Source organism: Pleurodeles waltl, chromosome 11 (genome assembly GCF_031143425.1).
Source record: "Pleurodeles waltl isolate 20211129_DDA chromosome 11, aPleWal1.hap1.20221129, whole genome shotgun sequence".
NCBI lineage: Eukaryota > Metazoa > Chordata > Amphibia > Caudata > Salamandridae > Pleurodeles > Pleurodeles waltl.
Window position 1 is genome coordinate 27,757,826 of NC_090450.1, and position 21,378 is coordinate 27,779,203.

The 21,378-nt window shown below is 44.8% G+C and overlaps 1 protein-coding gene across 1 annotated transcript in view; it reads left to right on the top strand.

Annotated features, from left to right (window-relative positions):
* Window positions 1–9,333: 9,333 nt before the first annotated feature.
* Window positions 9,334–21,378, top strand: part of LOC138265058 (serine-rich adhesin for platelets-like) — a 67,175-nt gene continuing 55,130 nt past the window's right edge. Inside the window, exon 1 of the mRNA XM_069212606.1 lies at window positions 9,334–9,622. Coding sequence (XP_069068707.1) covers window positions 9,538–9,622 — 85 coding nt within the window. The 5' untranslated portion in view covers window positions 9,334–9,537. The remainder of the gene's footprint in view (window positions 9,623–21,378) is intronic.

Here is a 21,378-nt window from a genome sequence, read left to right on the forward strand (position 1 = left end):
GTCTGACACCTGTGTGTCACCATGCAGGATGATCTAGACGGATGCTCCAACTGATGTTTTCAGACCTATGTCCACTTCTGCCAGATGGAAGTCCAGGACATCTCCAACATCCCTCATTCTCAACCAGAGGAAACAGGGAACCCTTCTGTAATTTGTGGAATAAGATCTCATCTACTCCTCAGGCTGGTGGCAGCTCCTTGAGATTGCTGTGAACCTCAGAAAAGGCAATTGGAAAGCACTTGCAGATTTCTGTGGTGGGTTGAGGTCACTGAGTGGTGCCTGTTGTGGCTTGAAACTATGTTCTATATTGACTGCTTAGCCTCCTTGCTCCACCAGCTGAGAGTTGTGAGTGCTGTCTTTCCTATGGGTCCTACTGAGCAATTGCCACTTTCGGGTCGATCTCTACATTGGTGCTTGCAGTGCAGGGCCATGGGTAGCTGTGGCTGAAAAAATATATGGAAAAATGTTAAACATGAGCAATTGACCAACTTATTCTCAAGGATCTGCAGAGCACTGTGGCTTACACCAGTGCAGCTCTGGATGTAAAAAAAACTTTGGAAATAGTGAAGTGAGCCTCTTGCTCAACTATCTCACCTCCAGAAAAAATATTAGCTATGTTTGAGGCAGCAAAAATGAGCTTTCATTGATAACTCAGGAAGTGACAAAATTGAAGACCTCCATGTGCAAACTAGCATATGCTTTCGGGGTTCTCTTTCAGAGGATGGGGAATGCTGAAGGGAGTTCATGCATAAACAATGTCTGCTTCTTTGGTATATTTAAGACAGTCAATGACAAGAGTGGCCAGCCGTTCAATCAATCAATCAGTAATTTGTTAAGCGCACTACTCACCCGGAAGGGGCTCAAGGCGCTGGGGAGGGTGCTACTGCTCGAAGAGCCAGGTCTTGAGGCACTTCCTGAAGGTCAGGAGGTCCTGGGTCAGACGTAGGTTGATGGGGAGGGAGTTCCAGGTTTTGGCAGAGAGGTGGGAGAAGGATCTGCCGCCGGCTCAAGGATGGATGGGTTAAAAATGTACTGCAACTGTAGTTTCTATGTGCCTTTTCTCCACTGAACTAGCTCACAGGATCCCAACTCCAACTCCCACTGTCAGTAACCCCACGGGTAAACATAGCAAAATGTCTCTATTACAGGTACTGCGATTTAATCCAATAGGCAGCAAGAAAGTGGGTTTCAGCCTCCTATGAGAATGCCCGGAGGCTCCTCTTCCCCACTTCCTGCAGGTGGTGCAAAAACAAAATGACAACTTTGATGCTGCCTAAAAGGGCCTAGAGGCTGAAGGGCTTGAAATATTGTACATGGTGCTGTTCCTAGCCAGCCTCCTTGGGACTGCTGATGGGAAATCCTGGCATTTCCTGACATCAGAGGAGGTATGGAATTGGCTGGGGAATGGAGACTGACAAACTGATGAAAATAAGTGGTAGGTGATTGTGTGTTCATTGGGGCTGTGGAGTTAAGGAGTGGACAGGCTGCGGAATGTGGCAGGCCCTGCCAAGAGAGTGCTGGACGGCTCCCCTGGAGTCCCCAGGGCTAGAAGGTGGGATTTATTGCTTCCACATAGGCAGTGCTTAATTTGTAAATAAAAACATGCCGTGCCCAAGCCCTCCTCTTAAACACGCAGCTGCTCCAATTAAATGTGCGAGTATACTGAGGCACCCTAATCCTGAAGCCACCTCGGGCCTCCTCAATCCATTTACTCCCTGCCCCTTCATCTCACTCTTGCAGCTTTCTCCCTTTGCAACGCTTTTCCGTTTTTCTCCTTCTCTGTCTTTACCATAGGTGTCTTTTGCTCGCAGTAAATGCTTGAGGCAGAAGAATAAGCGCCGGCCCTCAAAAATAAGTGCTGGTGCCCCGCACCGAAAACAACAAGCACAAATTAAGCACTGCACACAGGGAGACTACAGACTCCGGCCTGAGGCTGAGCAAGAGACTGGCAACACAGTAACTTCCTACCTTCATCCCACAGACCTGTATAGGAACCGGCCACCAGGACCTGTTATGTGCATACATCTGGAGAAGCTGTAATTGGAAGAAACTATGCAAGACAAGCTTGCAAAGACATCTGATTCCCTTTTTCATGTTTTCAGTCCCGAGAGACCTCGCTGGAGCCAGTGCAGACTCTACACTCCCGTGGCACTTCCATTGAAGAGTAGGGGCATGTTGGCACCCGCGGGACACCCGCGGGTAGCAGAAACACAATTTAAATTTGGCCCTTTGGGGCGGGGGTTCCCCCATGGGATCCCTCCACAAGGTCCAGGGGCTCAGAACACCCCAAACCTGTTCCCTCATACTATATTTGTTTTCATTTTCATGACACAGGGACAGAGAGGGATGTTATTTATCTGGTGGCGATAACTAGCGCCCATTAGGAGCTTTCTGTGGAATAACAAGTGGATTTTGGTGCTTACTGGTGAGTCCAGTAAATAGCAGCACTTCCCCCCTTATAAATAGCAGCAGGTTTGATCTGTTGGGGTTTACCAATAATGAAATCTTTAACACACCTGGTAATTACCAAATTTGTCAAATACTCCTAACTCATAATTCCGATCCCTGTGCAGTGTGTTTTGCAGGAGTCAGAAAATACTCTTCGTAATCAGGGTCACAGAGTAACACACATTCACAGCTAAATAAATATTGCCTGTGATCAAATGTACCGCCCGGTATTATTTGGCACTGGGGGTAATTACCACCGCTGGCGATGCATCTACCACCATTTTGAAATTAAATAGGGGTAATGTGACACTTGCCCATAGAGAGGTAGAAATTACACCCTACTTTATGTCACATACGGATATTCACAACAGTACTCCTCATTGAATACTGTAGTTTTATTTATAGTCACAGATTTACTCTGACAATTTGTCGCATTAATAATATGCAAAACGTTTGCACAACAAGGAACCTATTATGAGCTCTGTGCCAAGCCTTGTGTTTTTTTTTACTTTTGGCAGGTAGGATACTCACTTCCTGTCCCCTCCATGTGGGGGGTTTTGTTTTCTCCTTTACCTGCAGGATTGAATTCTCAGTGATCAGGGGTGCACAATGAAGGCACTGTTTATGGGCAGAAGATACTTCCTTTCCTGTTCTTGCCCCAAGGCTGCCATCATGGGTGTCCTCTGTCTTTTAAATTAGGCAGGCGCTTACCAGTACTTCCTGAAATGTACCACTCTTCCACAGCCCTACAGAAGGTGTGCTGAAGTCCTCACTTTTTATTTATTGCCTGCCCCACATAGATGATTAACTCTCAGGGGTGTATGAAGGTATGAAGTAGCTATGTCTCTGACTCAGATCGCCGAAAATGCCTTCTTTCAGAACATAAATACCTGCATTGGCAACGTTTTTGGATATCTGCAACTATTGTGTCTGGAGGAATACAGCGCCGGATTTCAGTGTTGGTTGGTCCATGTTGAATGGATCTGTCTTTTTTATTGCGTATCCATAAGGACCGTCATGAGCACCAGTCATCTCCCAACAGTGACCCAACTTCTCTGGATGCTGATATCACAGTGGAGAAAGTATTTAAAGCTGTCAACAATCTTACATCATGGAAAACTCCAATGGCTTCTCAGACTTCCTCAAAGCTTTCACCGGTGCCCTCCCTTAGCCGCCACATGGATGTGTCCGCAAGGTATGTGGGAAGATACAGGGGTTCCTAAACCTGACATGACATCCCCCACGTCAGCTGCATGTCCTATAGACCTTTTTCATTAACAAACACAGAAGCCAAGATACTGGCCAAGAACTAGCGAATCACTGGCTGCAGATGGCCCAATGTCTAATCCATCAAAGTCAGAGTGGCTACATGTCACATAGATCCACCCATCGTCGTATTAAAAGTCTAGTCAATGTCATGGATCTGGGTGCCTCGCGTCACTCTTCTGAGCAACTTTGAAAAATCGCTTGACAGATTCAACTAGGGATATCTCTTCACTGACCTCACTAGGATACACTTTGGCCCAATCATAGTCTCTTTTGAGCAGAAATCCTGTGTCAAGGGTGCAGGTGAATGGATTGCTGTCCAATCTGTTTCCAAAAGAGAAGGAGACACATCAAAGATGCATCCTATTATCACTACCATTCACACTGGTATTTGAACCCCTGGAAGCATAGCTGCGGCAGCATGAGGAGGCAGAGGACTGCCTATGGTCCCCAGAGTTTGAGGACAAAGGGACAGATTAAAGAAAAGTGGTATACATAACATGTAGCGCCACTTCTCTTGCGGACCCTTGCGCCCTCTACTATGTATTTAATATACAGCGCACCATGGCGCTGGGTAGGGGCAATAGTGTCAAAAAAAATTATGCTATTGTAGTACTTTTCAGGATTCGCTTACAAAGTGGTGTAATGCATGCATTGCGCCACTTTGTAAATCTGGTGCAGCAAATTTGGCCTTGTTGAGCCACATTAGCGTAAAAGTTTTTTTTGCCGATGTGGGGCAAATAGGCGCTAGGCCCTCCTAAATCTTGACGAAAGTATCACTTTATTCTGATGACCTATTGACATAGCTCACATATCTGAGCTGATCAGGGTAGATCGAACATGTCCTCAATGAATTTGTGATCTAGTCTGGGCTGAGGATAAACTGGGTAACCCAAGTGTATTCCCCTAGCTAGACTGTGGATCTTTCCTCCCCAGATTAAGGTGGCTCACTATGGCTACAAAACTCTTGTCTATCCCTACCCCAGGATGGATCAGCATGAGTGCTTAATTTGAGCTGGTGTTTGCAGATGGGGTCCACCAGCGCTCATACTTAGGGACCAGCACTTATTTTCCTCATCAGTCTTTGATCTAGAGCAAGAAAGTGAAATGGACCAAAGGGGGGGAGGAGGGGAAGAGAAAGACAAAAAAAAATGGACAAAGGGAGAAAGTACTGATGAAGAAGAACCTGAAGAGTGAGGTAGAGTCAGGGAGTGTCTGGTGATGGATTGAAGAGGAAAGAGTTGGAGCTACAGCTTCGGTATTTCACATGTCGACCTTCAATAGCGCTGACCGCAGGCTTCTGAGCAAAACTGTGGGCTACAGCACTTATTCATTTGAAAATTAAGCACTGATCAGTGGCATGGACTGAAGCTATTGTCAGAACAGTGAATGGTCGAAAAAGAGACTTTAAACGCTGAAATCCACATTTTTCCTTGATACTACTTATTAAAATGGTGACCCGTTCTAGGACCCCTGCATCGTGCAGAACTACCTTCTAAGCCTCTTCTTTAGATGACTGAACTACCTAGTTCTCTCTTTCCAACGACAGGAAAAGGCTTCCAGATAATCCATGGGGCTTGGTGTGGCAGATTTCCCATCCTACTACTGAGAAGCTCTTCTCATGGGGGGGTCATGATCGGTTATACAGCCCTGGAGGGATCCAGCTTACAGAGCTGGAATATGGGTGTTGTGGGAAACTTCACCACAACACTTCTTGTGTGGTGGTTGTCCTTTGAGAGACCATCCCACCGCCCCCCAGCTTCTGAGACAGCTGGGTACATTACTTCCCCAAGTGACCGCTCTATGAGGTTTTCCTGATTGGAGACACTAGGGATATCCACTTTAGTGGTGGTGCTGTCCCAAAACACCCTAAAATCCTGTCGGAATTCCAGGTAAAGGTTGGACTCCTCTTGTAAGAGTTTTACAAATGTTTGCAGTTCTTACACATACTTTCACCCTACCTTGCCTACATTGACAAGATGTCTGATTTCAACTCCCTCGAGGTAAATCTCACCACAAATGATCTGGAGGGAGAAAAGATGTTCTATCCTTAGGCAGTCCTAGTAGCAGGACTTAGGCCCATTCAATGATATAGATTTGCAGATCTGAGGGTGCCCAGAGAGATCAGCATTTCCAGAAGATACTCTACGTACAATTTAAATATTTAAACTGAGTGGATTACACATGACATGCAGAGGGAAACCTTGCTTAGATGCTTCAGATGTCTTGCAGAGGATGGGCTTGTAGTGTCCTCCAAGAGTTCTAGGGTGAGATCAAGGAGGTGTGTGCAGAGGTGCTAGGGAGGCATGTCATCCTCACCTCTCAGGTAGCTTTACTGACTATCCTAAAAGACATCAGTTTGACTAGATATGAAAGGCCATCCCTCAATCTGAGACTGATCTTGGCCAAGCGAGACATTGTGCAGAACTGGAGGAAACCCGAGGCACCGAGCAATGCTAACTGTGAACATGGACTCATTGAAAGCAGACGGCTTGAGAGACTTATATAGGACACCAGAGGATGTCCCTAAAAACATTGGAATATATGGGAATTATGGATGCCATAGCGGGGACTGATGAGAAGGGATCACGCCTATTTAACGATGAAGGTACACTTTCTACTTGAAGTGAGAAGTCAAGTTCTATGTCTCCTTTGCTATTATGAGATGGGGTTATCTGCCTGCTATGTTCCTTGTTTGTAGATACCAAACGCCAATGAAAAATTGTGTTAAAAAATAACTATGCTGGCCCCATGCCCTCCCCATGAACAGTGCTGAAGGACAGGCACTGAAAGGGATGTGAACTTCCTTGGTCTGTGAGTCTACTAAAGAGTGGAAGGGGTTAGAAAACGGTTTTGATTAAGAAATATTTTTCTGCATCACGTTTTCCCTTTTATTTTGGATCAGATGAGTGGCTGAAATGTTTGATGGAATCCTGCACTTAAGAACCAATCAAATGGCATTGTGATGGGGTGGATGGATGCTTGTGTGTGTGCATGTGGGACTGGCTGTGTCCGTGTGTGAGAGAGACATACAGCAATCGACATCCTTTGTGTAAGTATACGTCCTGGAGACATATTTTTGTGGACATAAGATTGCTACAAAAACAGGCAAAATACTCCAGTGGGTGGCAACAAAAAACAGCATAACCCACCCGCCCCTTCAGTTTAACATTGTCTCAAGGTCAACAGCAGAACAGTTGCAGATGCTGCATTAAAGATTCCAGCTGAAAAGGATGTTATCACACAAGGTAATAATGTATACTTCCTGGGTAGCTTGTCTATGAATACTGGCTTCTTAAATGGCAAGATCCTGATAATATCTTCACATCTTTCGATGCACAGCAATACAGGTGACAGGCCAATGCTTGTAGGGCAATGGCAGTTCCACCCTTCTCATGTATTCACAGTTTCTGGACATCATCCAATTACTCACTTTGCATAATGCATAAATGTAGACAATGCTTTCTTTTAAATAAACTCATTAGTATTCTTTTTTCTATTTTATAATGTTGGCAGCTTTGGAACAGAAAAGATGATTTTCTGCAAAAATTACATCGGAAAACTACTATAGTTCCATTTCATCGTTACATCATACACTGAAAACAAGGCCCCTCGTGCTTTGCAATGGGACCACTCCTTGAGAGTCGGATTAATACACATAACAGCCAATAGCATGACAGTGAGGAAGATGCAGTGCCCTGGTCACCTCTAAGGCCCCAACTACAAGTCGCCCTGAACTAAAGTTTATTTACTGCATTTTAAATATGCATGCAAATGTACTGTTACCATGTGGTTCGTCTGCCCACTCCATGCAATGGAGTGTTAAACCTCATGGAATGGGCAATTGCTCTGAGCTGGGCCACTTATACAGGCCAGTATTGTCCTTCTTGGCAGGCCTCTCTTCCCCATTCACAACATGACACCACAGGCACTTCACGGCGGGTGTCTGTCACTCGCAACAGAGCTCGTCCACTAATAACAGGACATTACTGATGCTTCACAGAAGGCCTTCCTTCACTATTTATAAAATGAGAGAACAGGGACTTCACAGCAGGTGTCTGTCACTCCCAACAGTACTAGCCAACTTATAACAGCCAGTACTGGTCCTTCATGGCTGGCCTCTCTTCACCATTTACAACATGACTGTACTGGCACTTCACAGGGGGTGCCTGTCACTGTTAACAGAGCTAGTCCAATTACAACATGACAGTACTGGCACTTTACGGAAGGCCTCTGCTACTCTAACAGTACTAGCCAACTTGTAACAGACCGGTACTGGCACTTTAGAGAAGGCCTCAGCTACTCTTAACAGAGCTAGTCCATTTATAACAGCACAGTACTGGCCCTAATAACAGGATAGTACTGGCACTTTACCAAAGGCCTCAACTACTCTAAACAGTACTGGCCAACGTATAACAGCACAGTACCGGCACTTTAGGGAAGGCCTCTGCTACTCCTCACAGAGCTAGTCCACTTATAACAGCACAGTACTGGCACTAATAACAGGACAGTACTAGCACTTAACAGGAGGACTCAACTACTCTTAACAGTACTAGCCAATTTATAACAGGCCAGTACTTGCACTTTAGGGAAGACATCTGCTACTCTTAACAGAGCTAGTCTACTTATAACAGCACAGTACTGGCACTTTACCGAAGGCTTCTGTCACTTTTCAGAGACCATTAGGCCTCTGTCACCTTTAACACAGCTAGCCCGGTTATTACCGGACAGTACTGACATTTCCAGCAGTCCCCTGCCATTCTTAGCAGAGTTAGCCACTTATAACAGGGTAGTACTGGCACTTTCAGCATGCCTGTCACCTTTAACACAGCCAGCCCAGTTATAACCGGACAGAAGTGTCCCTTCAGAGAAGGGGGTGTCTATCTTCGGTAGGACTGCCAGATCTCTGGGACACTGGTTCCTCTTAAGAGGGCAGGGCCGGTACGGGCACTTCAGAGAAGGGGTGACGTGTTCTAGCTTAACAGGACTGGCAGGTCTCGGAAGAACTGGTATACATGCAATCAGGGCCACTGGAACTATGCCATTGTGCGGCAAAGGCATTTTTCGCATAATTATTAGTTTGCTGCTTTTGCCACCTAATCCACCATCTGTAGCATAATCTGCAGATTAACAAAAATATTGTTTCCGGTTCAAATGGTTCAAAAGTCACTAAAAGCGCAGTGACACTTGTTGCCACACTGTGCAAGGCGCTCCCTAAAACTTGACTGGCCACCTTTCCGGTTGCCTATTTCTATATTTGAGTGTTAACCTGGAACAAATAAGATGCAACCAATGCCCAGACAGTGTTAACAACTGTAAAAATGTCAAACATAATGGCGTAATACTATAATATAATGTGCAGCATTACGCCACATAATTCGGCTTTTTTGCCGCATAATTTCATCAGCGCTTCCGCATAATTTGGCCCTTCCCAGCCGCACAATTCCGGTAGCCCTGCTTATAATAAAACCGTAGTGGAGTCACAGAGCCCGCCTGTTATTCTTTTAATAAACCGCGCTGGTAGTTTTCAAAAGAGATAAAGGCAACGTGAGACAACATTGAGGTGGACGAGCCGCCCACAGCATCCACTCACAACAGACCAGGCATTGCCTGGGGCACATTAGCGTCGTCTTTCCAAGAGGCGAGTGCAACGCCCTCCGCCTGTGAAAGGCAAAGCCAGGTATTCCGCAGCCAGTGAGGGCTGCTCAGGCGCTTAGAAGCAGCCTGCGCCCCCGCTTTTCTCCAGCTCCCTTGGGCACGTGAAGACATTCAGACTCACGCACACTCCTGAGTGCAGACCCCCCGAGCAGAGACAGCCAGCAGATGGGCGTTACCAGCCCATGGAGATGTTTACCCTGGTTCCTTCTGCTACACACGCTGAAGACCGTCGCGGTGATGGGGGCCACTGGTAAGTCTTTGCGTACTTCGCCTTTCGCGTAATTCTTGAAGGGTGGGTAAAGTAAAGCTCTGGAGGCAGCCACAAACCGCCTCTGGGCGCTTTGTGAAATAGTCAAAAGTTATTAATTAGATTGCAGTGTGCAATTTTGCTTTGTTTTCTGAGCAATGCATTTACAATTACAATTACTATTTCATTCTAACGTTTACCCTACTTGACACGTAGAAAAAAACATTTTCATTGATGACTGACCCTTTCAAATGTTAGTGCAAGCTTGTAGCAAAACCAGTACAATGTAAGAAATGCAGAAAGGTCAGTACAATATCCAACAGGCAAGCTTTGTAATTTGACAAGCAAGAAATGAGTGGCCAACAGGTATGAGAAAAAAGGGGATTCAGTTTGTTTGGGCTTTTCCAACTCTCCTTTTGCTAAAGGGGCATTTATCAGAGAGTTCCTCGACTATGGCACACGGGGCAGTAAAATCCTCAAATAACAGGTCATAGCCATTCATTTAATGAGTGTCAGGTACTAAATCTGTGATAATTACTCACGGTTCAGTAATTGCAGTACCACAGCAGTGATGAGTGCTATTAATGTAGATCAGTTGAAGCCTTAAACATACCAACGTCACATTTATCACACTTTGTCTGGCATTTTAAAGCCCTAAAATAGATCATGGTCACAAAAAGTTGTTGAATAATGTCGAGAGAATTTAGGGATTAACCCTTTGTTCCAGCTGGCCATTATAGCAATGCTTCAGGAGACATTTTCAGTAATTAACAGTATTTAAATACTACACTGATGGGACATAACACACGGTATTACCTCTGTAGCTCCAGGGGAATAGTAATAAAAACATAAAATGAAAGACCCTACTATGAAAGTTTACCCGAAAAAAAAAACTAGTGTCCAACTACAACTATATCTAAAATACTAATTGTCTTTTAATATTATATACGATTCTTTGGCCCTGTCTATTTAGGTCTGGCGTTAGCTAAGACATTTTGATTTAAAAAAAACATGCAATATTTAGAACTTTTTAGGTCTTACAGCCAACCCTTTTCCACAGTTGTCCTGGAGTATTCTCATTTTGCTTCTGCCCACAGAGCATGCTGCCAGAGGATGTGGGTGAGACCACTTCAGCTGTTTGTTACCTTATGGGGGTCTGGCAGCATTCTGCCCAAGCACAGTGTTGTCACCTACTCAGAAAGTAGTCCTTTTCGCTGTCAGGAACGGGTGCGCTAATGTGTATGTGTGTGTCTGTGTATGTTTTAGATGTTCTCTCCCTTGAGTGTTTCATGTTTTTTGTAATGAAGGTTTTCAAAATACTGGCAGCCAACACCAGACATTTTGGCTTTGCCAGTGCTTGTTCAAGTGGGTGCCATCTTGTCTATATATATATGCACATAAGGAAATGTATTTAGCACAAGTATACCTAGAGAGTAAGAGAGTGCTGAGTATGATATGGGGTTATATAGGATACGATTCAAGAATTTTTACATTGAGAGTAATATTTGAGGGTGTTGGATCCTAAAATATAAAGATGTGATGTTCTCTGAAGAGGGGAGTTTCCTGGTTCTTTGATTGCATGAGAGTTGGTACTTTTCAGATGTTGCTGGGGATTTTGTTACATCAGTGAATGACTGTCTTCTAGTTTTCTCTTTTTTGCATTTTTTTATTATGAGTCTTGGGTTCAGGTGTGGCACTCACTCAACATGTCGATAGATGGGCAGGGGTGCCACACCTGTACCCTTGTTGATGATATAGCCAGTGCGGAGGAGGATGTGGGCTTGAAAGGGGAGCCGGTGTCCACCCCTCAGGAATAGGGTCACATGGCTGAACTTCTTCAGGCCTTTGAGGAGACATGATGCAGGATGTCTTTCAGGGAGGCCGGGGTAATGTTGAGGAGGCTGTGGACCAGGGCATTGCCTCCAGCCTGATGCTTTAGGACCAGAGAAGGTCTTTGTGACACTGGCTTCAAGGAGAAAGGCTTTCACATTTTGGACGACCACAGCTGGTACCATGCTGTCCTAGATCTTCCATCAATGCCCAGGAGAAATGGAAGAGTTTGAGTTGACGGGTGAATCTGTCCAGGTTCAGTTCAGAAGGTAAGGATTAAAGTTGGGGTTCCTTGTTGCTGTTGACAAATAGTAGACATTTTGGCTCAGATTCAAGAAGCTCTAGCACCACATCAGCGTTATTTTTTTGATGATAATGTGGCGTTAGACGAAAAAATTGCAGCGTAATATTCACAAAGTGGCACAATGCATGCATTGTGCCACTTTGCAACCCATTGCGCCACACTATGCCTGCGCCATACTATGACTGCGCCAAGCATAATGTATGGAAGGGGGGCATTCCACCTTTGGGGGGAATGAAAAAATTTAGCAGCATTTTTCAACGCCTTCTCTGACCAGGCGTTAAAAGGGAGCACGCCATTTATTAAAATGGGCCTAGCAGGACTAGCGCCAACAAGTTTTTGAAGGTAGCCCTGCAAAATACACCAATAGCGTCAAAAATGTTCACGCTATTACCCCTACCCTGCGCCATGGTGCGCGGTATATTAAATAGGGTAACGGTAGGGGTGCACTAAAGGGGGGCCTAGAAAAGTGGCCCTGCATTAGACACAGCACTACTCTTTTTAAATATGCCCCTTTGTCTTGGACTAGTTGAGTTTGAGACAGGCATTTCACCCATTTCTGGACGAGGGTGTGGAGTTGCTGGACATCACGCATACGCATGTACGCATGCACGCAGTGGCCACCCTGAAAACCTTTTCAATGAAGCAAAAGAAAGGACAATCCAAGGTGATATGACCGAAATCTTTCTAAGCGTTTTCTTCTGGTTTAATAAAACGCATTCCAAGATGATCACTGTACAAGCAGATACATAGAGGCCTCTGGGAAAACAGAAAAAACATTGTTAAAGCCAATAGGTCTGCACCACATTATCAAAGGCAAAACTGTTTGGCAATTCTTGCTTCTACTGGGATTCAAACCTTTGATTTTCAGGTTGCACAGAAAGGTTCACAGCAGGTGCATTGGGAGTTGAGGTAAAAATCGATGGGGAACTGTAATTAGAACTACAGGTTTATAATGCACGAATATCATATACGTTTTTATAAAGACAGATATTCTCAACTATCTGTATCGTTTGTGCCACTGATCCGTAGACTGTGGTGTGCCTTGAATGCTCACCCTTATTTTTCCTTTTCTCTATGTAGCTCTCCCTTCTTTAAGCGGATGCAGGGATATGTTGCCATATACAATTTAGTTTACTTTAGAAAACAGCACCGATTAAATTCTGCGGCAATGATATCTGGGGATGTGCGTGGTGCCATTCTGTACGTGTCTTGTGTGTGTACATGTGACTAATGTCGGCACGAGGGCCTTTGTGTGCATTAGCACAAAGCCTGAGCAGAGCACCCACAAATCTCTATTATTTGAAAATTGATGGTCACAAAATGTACCGTTTTCCTTAAACTCTGCCAATCGTGTGCCCTTCTCCCCCTGGAGACTTGGCCCCCAGATTTACTAATCTTTCACGCAAAGTATGCAGCCAAGGACCTTGTTGTCCTGCATTGTGACGTTTGGAGCAGAAATGCAGAATATTTATTAAGACATGCACTCCTGTTCTCTCCTTGCACTGGTGCACTTGCGGCAGCCTGGCATCAACGCAGGCACCCCTGCCCCATGGTGCAATGTTACCTGCAGAGTTGTCTGGATTATGTTTGTGCAGGAAGTGATCTCTTCTTCCACTAAGCAATCCTTGGTGGCTTAATCCTCTCACTATTGTAACCAGTGTGATTCCTCCCTGATGCAATATAATGCCAGGCAGCACGAAGATTTGAGTGGCTTTGTACATACCCACTAACATTTTGCACCCTGGCTGCACCGAAAATGTGGCACAACCACAACACAAAAATAGTGCTTGGCACTGCGTTCACTTTGTGCTTGCATTAGTGAGAAGTGACCACTACCTGCCTCAACTCCACACAAATGACATGGACATTACCTTCATGGGCAAAGCTCCCACTACCTCGTGTGGTGTTCTATGTAAATCCATTACATCATGGACCTAGTCTCCAAAGCAAAGCAGACCAGTAATGGTCTTGTTCTCTTCATGGATCTCCTCCCCCTCTCGAACCCTCCACCTGTTTCATCTTCTCTCTGTTGACATCACATTGGAATCCATCCTCTTCCGCCTCCAACCTTTGGTTATAGTATGTGGCCCATAAAGTGCGAGAAATACACCCCAGTCTCAATTCACAAAAGCATTGGCAAAACTCATAACTTTCACACTTTGTAAATCTCACCTATGCAGACGAGTAACGTGCATGGAAACCTAATCTGTTCATGTGAAATGTTTGCACTGTGTAAATACCTCCAAAAACTTTGTAGTGGCCACTTAGAAAAGTAGCACACGCCTATTTATGTGACACCCTTAAATGCCCAATTTATTAACCATTTAGAGGAATGTTATGTCATTATTTGTTTGTAGAGCACTGATACACAGTTGCTTTTCAAGCATTAGCAAGACACAACCTTAGAACCTAACATTGGCTTGGGAAGGAGTTATAGTCAATACTCAAAAAACAGTTTCTGAGTTGACATTAAAAAAAAAAAAGTAGATTTTCTCTGCCCCCAAACTCAAAAAGAGATAGCTTCACAGTTTGGCTGCTGCTGTACAAAGCGCATGGTCTCCATAAGTCTAAGGGGGAATCAAAGCTGACTTAAGGAAAATATATTCACCAGAAAGGAAGATGATTGGAGGTGTAGGACTTTATAGACCATTGTTAGGGACTTAGACGCTACCCATGATTGACGGGGAACCCTGGAACCCTGGAGGAGGGGGCTGCTGCTCTGTGATACCTATGCGCTGCTGGGAACCGCGGCTCCGAACGCACCTGACAAACTCTGCTGTAGTGAGACTTCATCCCCAGCAGGCCGTGCATCACCCCTGGAGGAGAGGTCTGTCACTCTGCGCCACTAAAGCACTGCTGAGAACCATGGGACGCGCCTGACAGACTCTGCTGGGGTGGTACTTCATCCCCAGCAGGCCCTGCTTCAACCATAGAGGAGGGGGATGCTGCTCTGCGCTACTAAAGCACTGCTGGGAATCGAGGTGTGGGACGTGTCTGACAGACTCTGCTGGGGTGGGACTTCATCCCCCCTCGCTGGTCCAGCATCTCACCCGGAGGAGGGGGCTGTCACTCTGCGCTACTAAGGCACTACTGGGAACTGCGGTGCGGGATGCGCCTGACAAACTCTGCAGGAATGGGACTTCATCCCCTTGCAGGCCCTGCAACACCCCTGGAGGAGGGGGCTACTGCTCTGTGCTAATAAAGTGCTGCTGGGAGCATGCGGTGCATGCGCCAGGCGAATACCGGGCCCGTCCTCACCCGTCATTGACCAGAGGAGACTGGGCTGCGCCCCCCCTTTCGTCTTTGTCATCCTCATTTCCCAGGAGTGAGCATTCTTTGGGTAACTAACAACTCTGCTCGGACCTGTCTTTTTGCACTTCACTACTGTTCACTACTGTTCACTTGTCTTGGAGATTAAGGTCTGTTAAGAGGGTAGTATGGGCAAGCGTAAACTGCAAGGGGAAAAGGACACCATTAATAAGCCATCTCAGAGCACCACTGTGGACTCTTTTTTAGTCCGTGCAATGGGGATGATTGCTAAAGAGATTGACCTTGCAAAGCGACAATTATCATTGGACGGAGGGGAAGCTCCAAGCCGCCTTTCAACGACGCAGCAAGACCCGCAAGCTAGCTCAGACCTCGCCGACTTGTCTGTTCCCCCTAACACTGTGTCAGCCGTCTACAAAGTTCTCATTGGGAATGAAGTCCAGGAGACCTTAAACAACAGTCATTGCGCCACCTCAGCTAAGAGAAAGCGCCAAACAAAGAGACCTGCAAACTGTCGGCTCTGGGCCCATACCACAAGAAATGGTTCTGACAAGGGGCTCTCTCAATGCCTGGGAGCAGATACTCCAGACTGGGACCTCATTTTAGACAAACTCAAATCCGTGATCGTTCAGTGTGTGGCTCCTTTGATAGAGAGACTACATAGCTTAGAATCTGCTGTTTTATGTTTGCCAAAGACGGCTGCTAATATCAACACTCTTTCTTCTATAGGCACGAGTCATTCTGTTACTCCAGCCCCAGCAGGGGTCACTAGTAGGTCCCAAGATGTTGTGTCTGCATGTATGGTTCTAAGTACCACATCTGCTGATACTCTTACTGTGCTCCCATCTCCTCCATCTATTGGGGATACTGTGCTCCCTCAGGCCAGCAGAGGGCCGTCTCAGAAGGCCCTGATTAATCAGCCCGAAGCAAGGCCTGTTCAGGGCGCAAGGGGCGATCTTGGCCTCAGTTACATAAAGGCCTACCCCATCTTAATCTGCCACCAGAGTGCTGCCCATATGTTGCAGCTATGACAGGAGGTCCCCATTTCAGCTTTGCAATTGGGGAATCTACCACTGACCTCAAAAACAACGTTTGTCATTGGTTGTGCCATATTTCTGACTATAATATAACTTTCATAGGCTGGGGCAAGGGACCAATCATCGATCATGTATTCACCTCAAGGGTTCTTGAGTGTTTTATCAGCTTTGGTAAGGTATATGAATCGTGCTACAGTGACCATAACCCCATCAAGGTTAGAATGGCAATACCAGTCTGCCCGAATGTTGTTTCAGGACTGGTTGGCCTGAGTCCCAAAGATCAGGGCCATAAGGTTAATTGTCGTAACATTTCAAACCCCACTCTGCTGAAAACCTTAGTCAGTTTAAATCCCAATATGTTTCTAAATTCCTTGCTAGCTTTTGAGGCCCTTCTGCTCATGTTTTAGCTGACTTCCAGTCTTTAAATTACACTATAAGAACAATTATGCTTGAATTGTCAGGACCTTGTAGAGCCCCCTCAACTGGCTGGTTTGACAAAAGCTGTTGGGTGGCCAATAAAAAATTACACCAAGCTCTTAGTGCTAGGCCAAGGAATCTGCAACTTATCAGAACTGCTAGAGCTGCCCATAAGGAAGCCACTAGGAGCAGAAAGCCAACCCTTAATGAGATGTGGTAAAAGTTACTTACAACTTGTAAATTGGGGGATGTGAGGGGCTTTTGGCATATAGTCAACGGAAAACCATCTTATCTTGCTTGACCTGACAGTATAGGAACAAATATCACCACCTCACAATGGATGGGCAATTTAGCAAGGTGTATGCCCTGGGCACAGATGGTCCCCCGGCAGATGTTGAAGGACCTCCTCTGTTCCCATTGGGTATGACTTTTGGAATTGAGGAAGTTCATTCTGCTATTTGAGCTAGCCTGTCGAACAAAGCACTCCGTCCTGATGGGATCTCCATGGACCTTTATAAGGGAAATATGTCCCTCTGGGTCCCCGTATTAACCAATGTCTTAAACACTGCAGTTGCAACTGGAAATCCCAAGTCACGGAAATCAGCAGTTATAGTCCCCGTCTTTTAAAAGGGTTGCAGGCAGGACCCAGGTTGCTACCGACCAACTTCCCTACTTGACTCTGCTGTTAAAATTGTGGGGCGTATTATACTGCAACTCATAAAAGAGTGGGTTCAATCAAATAATATCCTTTGTATGGCCCAATATGGCTTCAGAGAGGGCAAGGGGACTATGGAACAATGTTTGAATTTAAACCTGCTAATGAGTAAATATGCAGTAGCCAAGAAGGGAGCCATTTATTTTGTATTTACGCACCCGGGTTAACCGCTCGAAGCTAATGAGCATTTCAGCGGATCTTGGGTTGCCCCAGTCGTTTATTGACTCTTTACGTGCACTCATGCAGGTTTCAATGCTTCAGATAGATATGGCACAGAGGGGGAGTGTTCTTTTAGTCTACCACGGGGGGGTTATGCAAGGCTGTGTTCTAGCTCCGATTTTATTCTTGCTATATAATAATGGTCTGAATTCTTTTTTGGCAAAAAATGGGAAAGATATGTAGACAATGCTCTGTTAATCTCTCGTACATCAAATGGTTAAAAAGGCTTGGTGGGCTTGTTCATCAAGTTGGTGGGCGAGTTGGAGCTGGACACTAACATTTCAGAGACACATTACATGGATTGTGGGAAGAGGTCCTCTAAACTCAGACCCATCACTATTTCAAGAGTGGCCATGTATCTCTATTTTGGGGTCACTTTTGACGAGCAGAATAGCTGGAATCCTTGCCTCGCTGTTCACGAATAATCAAGCGTGCGGATCTCAATATAGGTTTGCATCAATGGTGGGTAGTAAACCTATTCAACCGCTGCTCCAGGTTTACAGAGTGAAATGTCTTCCAGTTTTGTTATATGGTGCAGCTTTTTGGGGTACCGTAACTGTCAAGCTATCCAACGTGAAGAAAATAGATTTTGTAGAAGGTTGCTGGGCCTTGGCCCCACAAGCTCTAGGTTTTTTATACATTTTGAATTGTACCTTGATTACGCTGAAGCCTCTGCCAAAATTGCTCTGTTGCTTCTGTGGATTGCAGTGTGAGTGGTGAGCACACTGCGGCCAATATTTATACTTTTTGACGCAAACCAGTACTGGCGCTGGTTTGCGTCAAAAAAATTATCGCCTGATAACGCCATTCCAACTTGCCAGGCGGGCACCTTATTTATGGATTGACGTTAGCCGGCGCTGCAGGCTGGTCAGAGTAAAAAAAAAATGACTCTAACCAGGCAGCACCGGCGTAGAGAAAAATGGGGGTTGTGCGTCAAAAAACGGTGCAAGTCAGGTTAGAGTAAAAAATCATGGCTCTAACAGGACTTGTGCCATTTTTTGACGCACAACCTCTATTGAAATGACTTCAATCCCGCCTGGCCAATGGCCATGCCCAGGGGACTTCTGTTAACCGAAGGAGACCGAAAGTTAGTTAAGGCGCTGTTCCTAAAGCAGGCCGGGGAGCATGTAGAGAGTGCGGTCATAGGAGAACCAACTTTGAGAGCTTTGCTACCATTGAAAACTAATGCTGGAACTGAACCATATCTCTCCATTGTTAGAAATCGATGGGAAAGATCACTCCTAACAAGGTTCCGGTTGTGCGCAATTCGATCTAACCTCTGCTTTCCCCAAGGGCAATACGAACTGAGAAATACGTGTCTAGAGATATAAAGCACTAGGGGCACCCACTAAGGTGAAAAAACTACAGATGAAGTAAGCACAGATTTGTACTGCATTTACCATAATGCAATGGGGCAAACTGCATGCTGGAGTGTGAGGCAGTGCGCTCCCAACTGTTTCCTGACGAACTGAGTTCTATGAAGAGCTGCCCCACTGAGGACAAGTCACCCCAGACCTTAGAGCATTTGGTGTTGTTTTGTGGGTACTACGACCCCCCTACGAGGAGGTATCTGTTGCCTATCCTCAGACAAGGGATTTTTTATCAATTTCGACTTGCCTTCCTTTCTTTGCAACTAATAATATGTGTTTATTTTCAATTATTATGCTGAATTTATTGGTATGTGTTACATTTTTATGATCTATTTTATTTTAAACTTATTCTGATGTATTTTTATGTTTAATTCTTTTATGATTATATATTTATAATCAAAAACATATTTATTCATTCATTAATTTTTTCATACATTGTTTTGAAATTCTGGCTGTCTGCAGTAATTTAAAATGCCCACATGATGCGCATTCTGGAGAGTCCCCAGAACTGCAGGGGTGGTGTCTCAGACCCATGATGCAAGGACCTAGTTCACTGCATATGCTGAGTTGGAGAAGCCCGGCGGAGTGCAGCATTAACACAAACCCACCAAGCTATTCTTTGCGCAGGTAGTGCTCTCAGGTTACTTATTAGCAGGCCCATAGGTCCAGGAACACCGTGGAAATCGAAACAGCTTGTTCCTCTTGCAGACAACACACTCAAATGTTGCTCTAAAAATCAGGAGATCTAATATTAAAAAGTTTATTTTATAAGCCTTCGTCTTGTGCACATAAAATGTATGGTAACAACACAGAAAGATAAAAAAAATGCAGCTAAAATTATGGTTATTCGTGAACACAATAAGAACATTTAAAACATCATTTTGCATGTTAAATGACATAAATGACACGCTAGACCATAATGCTATTTGTATACCCTATGCTAATATAGTAGGATAAAGTATGATATATTATTCCTTTCTGTCGATTATTTGGAATGGATCGCACAGCATTCCTTTTGGAACAGCAAGTCTGGTTGTTCATTATCAGACTTCTTCCACAGAGGAACAGGCTCATGCTTCTGCCAAGAAGAGATCCCACACAGCTGCTCCCAGCTCCTACAGCTGGCTCTCTCAATGTACTTCTCTGACTGAGAGTGAAGTCTGAATCAGAAACCAGCAAATCAGCTAATTGGCGTGACCTCTGGCCATAACCTCTTGGGCAAAGACCTCTCCCTGTTAATGGTCAAAACCACAAGTTGTTATAGGATTTTTTGTGCCAATCTTTTCAAAACATCTTTTTACTCTAAATTATCACACCCTATTTGATGTAAGCTCAACTATACAAATTTACAATAACGGGCAGCGCCATGTTGGCCTTGAGATTCATAGGGCGCTGCCATGTTGAAAGGCGCGTAATCAAGAACAGTTTCAGCCTATAGTTCAGGCATCCATTCTAAAGACAAGAACCACATTGCAAGATGCCAGATGACTTGGAAAACAGACAACTTGAGATGGGAACTATTGTAGTGGTCACACCAAACATGTACGACATACATTAATACTAAACTAGATGTTAAGAGACTGCTCCCTGTGATTGTGTTTCAGTACGAATAACTGTGCTTTCTTGTCTGCATAAAGGGTTGAGAAAGTACAAAGATATGCTCATAATAATTGTGGCTAGCTGGGATTAATTAAAACATTCCTCCTTTCCTTTTCAGGTCTGGCAACATACTGGTTTAAGTGTCGGGAAGACCTCATGTCATCAATTCTTCAAGGAAGCCCATACACGGACAGGGTGGTCTGGGTCAGCCCCTTTTGCTTTCATAGATTTTGTCATGGTTTGCTACTGCTTGGATGGGCTGCTCATCAATGCATGGCATTCTGGGATGGTTTCTCTGTCCCACTAATATTCCCATTACGTTTTTGCGACGAGGCACGTGTAGTCATTTTGCTAGGTTAGAGCCAGTGTGAGCTCTTTCACATATTACATTTGACACAATACAATTTTACTTGCTGGTTTCTGCCTTTTATATCTTGCCTTCAGGCAGCTGGCTAGAGTTCATGTCATCACAACACACTCACATAATATATATACATACATACATAATATAGATAGATAGATAGATAGATAGATAGATAGATAGATAGATAGATAGATAGATAGATAGATAGATAGATAGATAGATAGATAGATAGATAGATAGATAGATAGATAGATAGATAAAGAGTCCCATGAACAGCCCCTTTCAGCCTTTGGATAAGGTGGTTTGCCTGGCACAATGCACTTCTTTGCATGGTCATCATTTAGCTTTGGTGGACACCATTTCTTGGATGTGGACTACTTAAAAAAGTGGTCCAAACATATTGTCAATAGTGCTTTGCTGTTTATAATTTTTAAGGTTTGCCTGTGGTTGGATGGCATTATTCCATCACTGGTTCTTTTGGATTCATGTCTTCATTGCTTTATGTCAACATTCTCGCTCCATGCCACCTTTGCCCCACCTACCCTCACCACTATACGCTAATGAAGCACCATCTGAAGTATAGCAAGGTAACATGTGACGATTTCATAAAGGTTTGCTGGGCGACAAAAGGAACAAG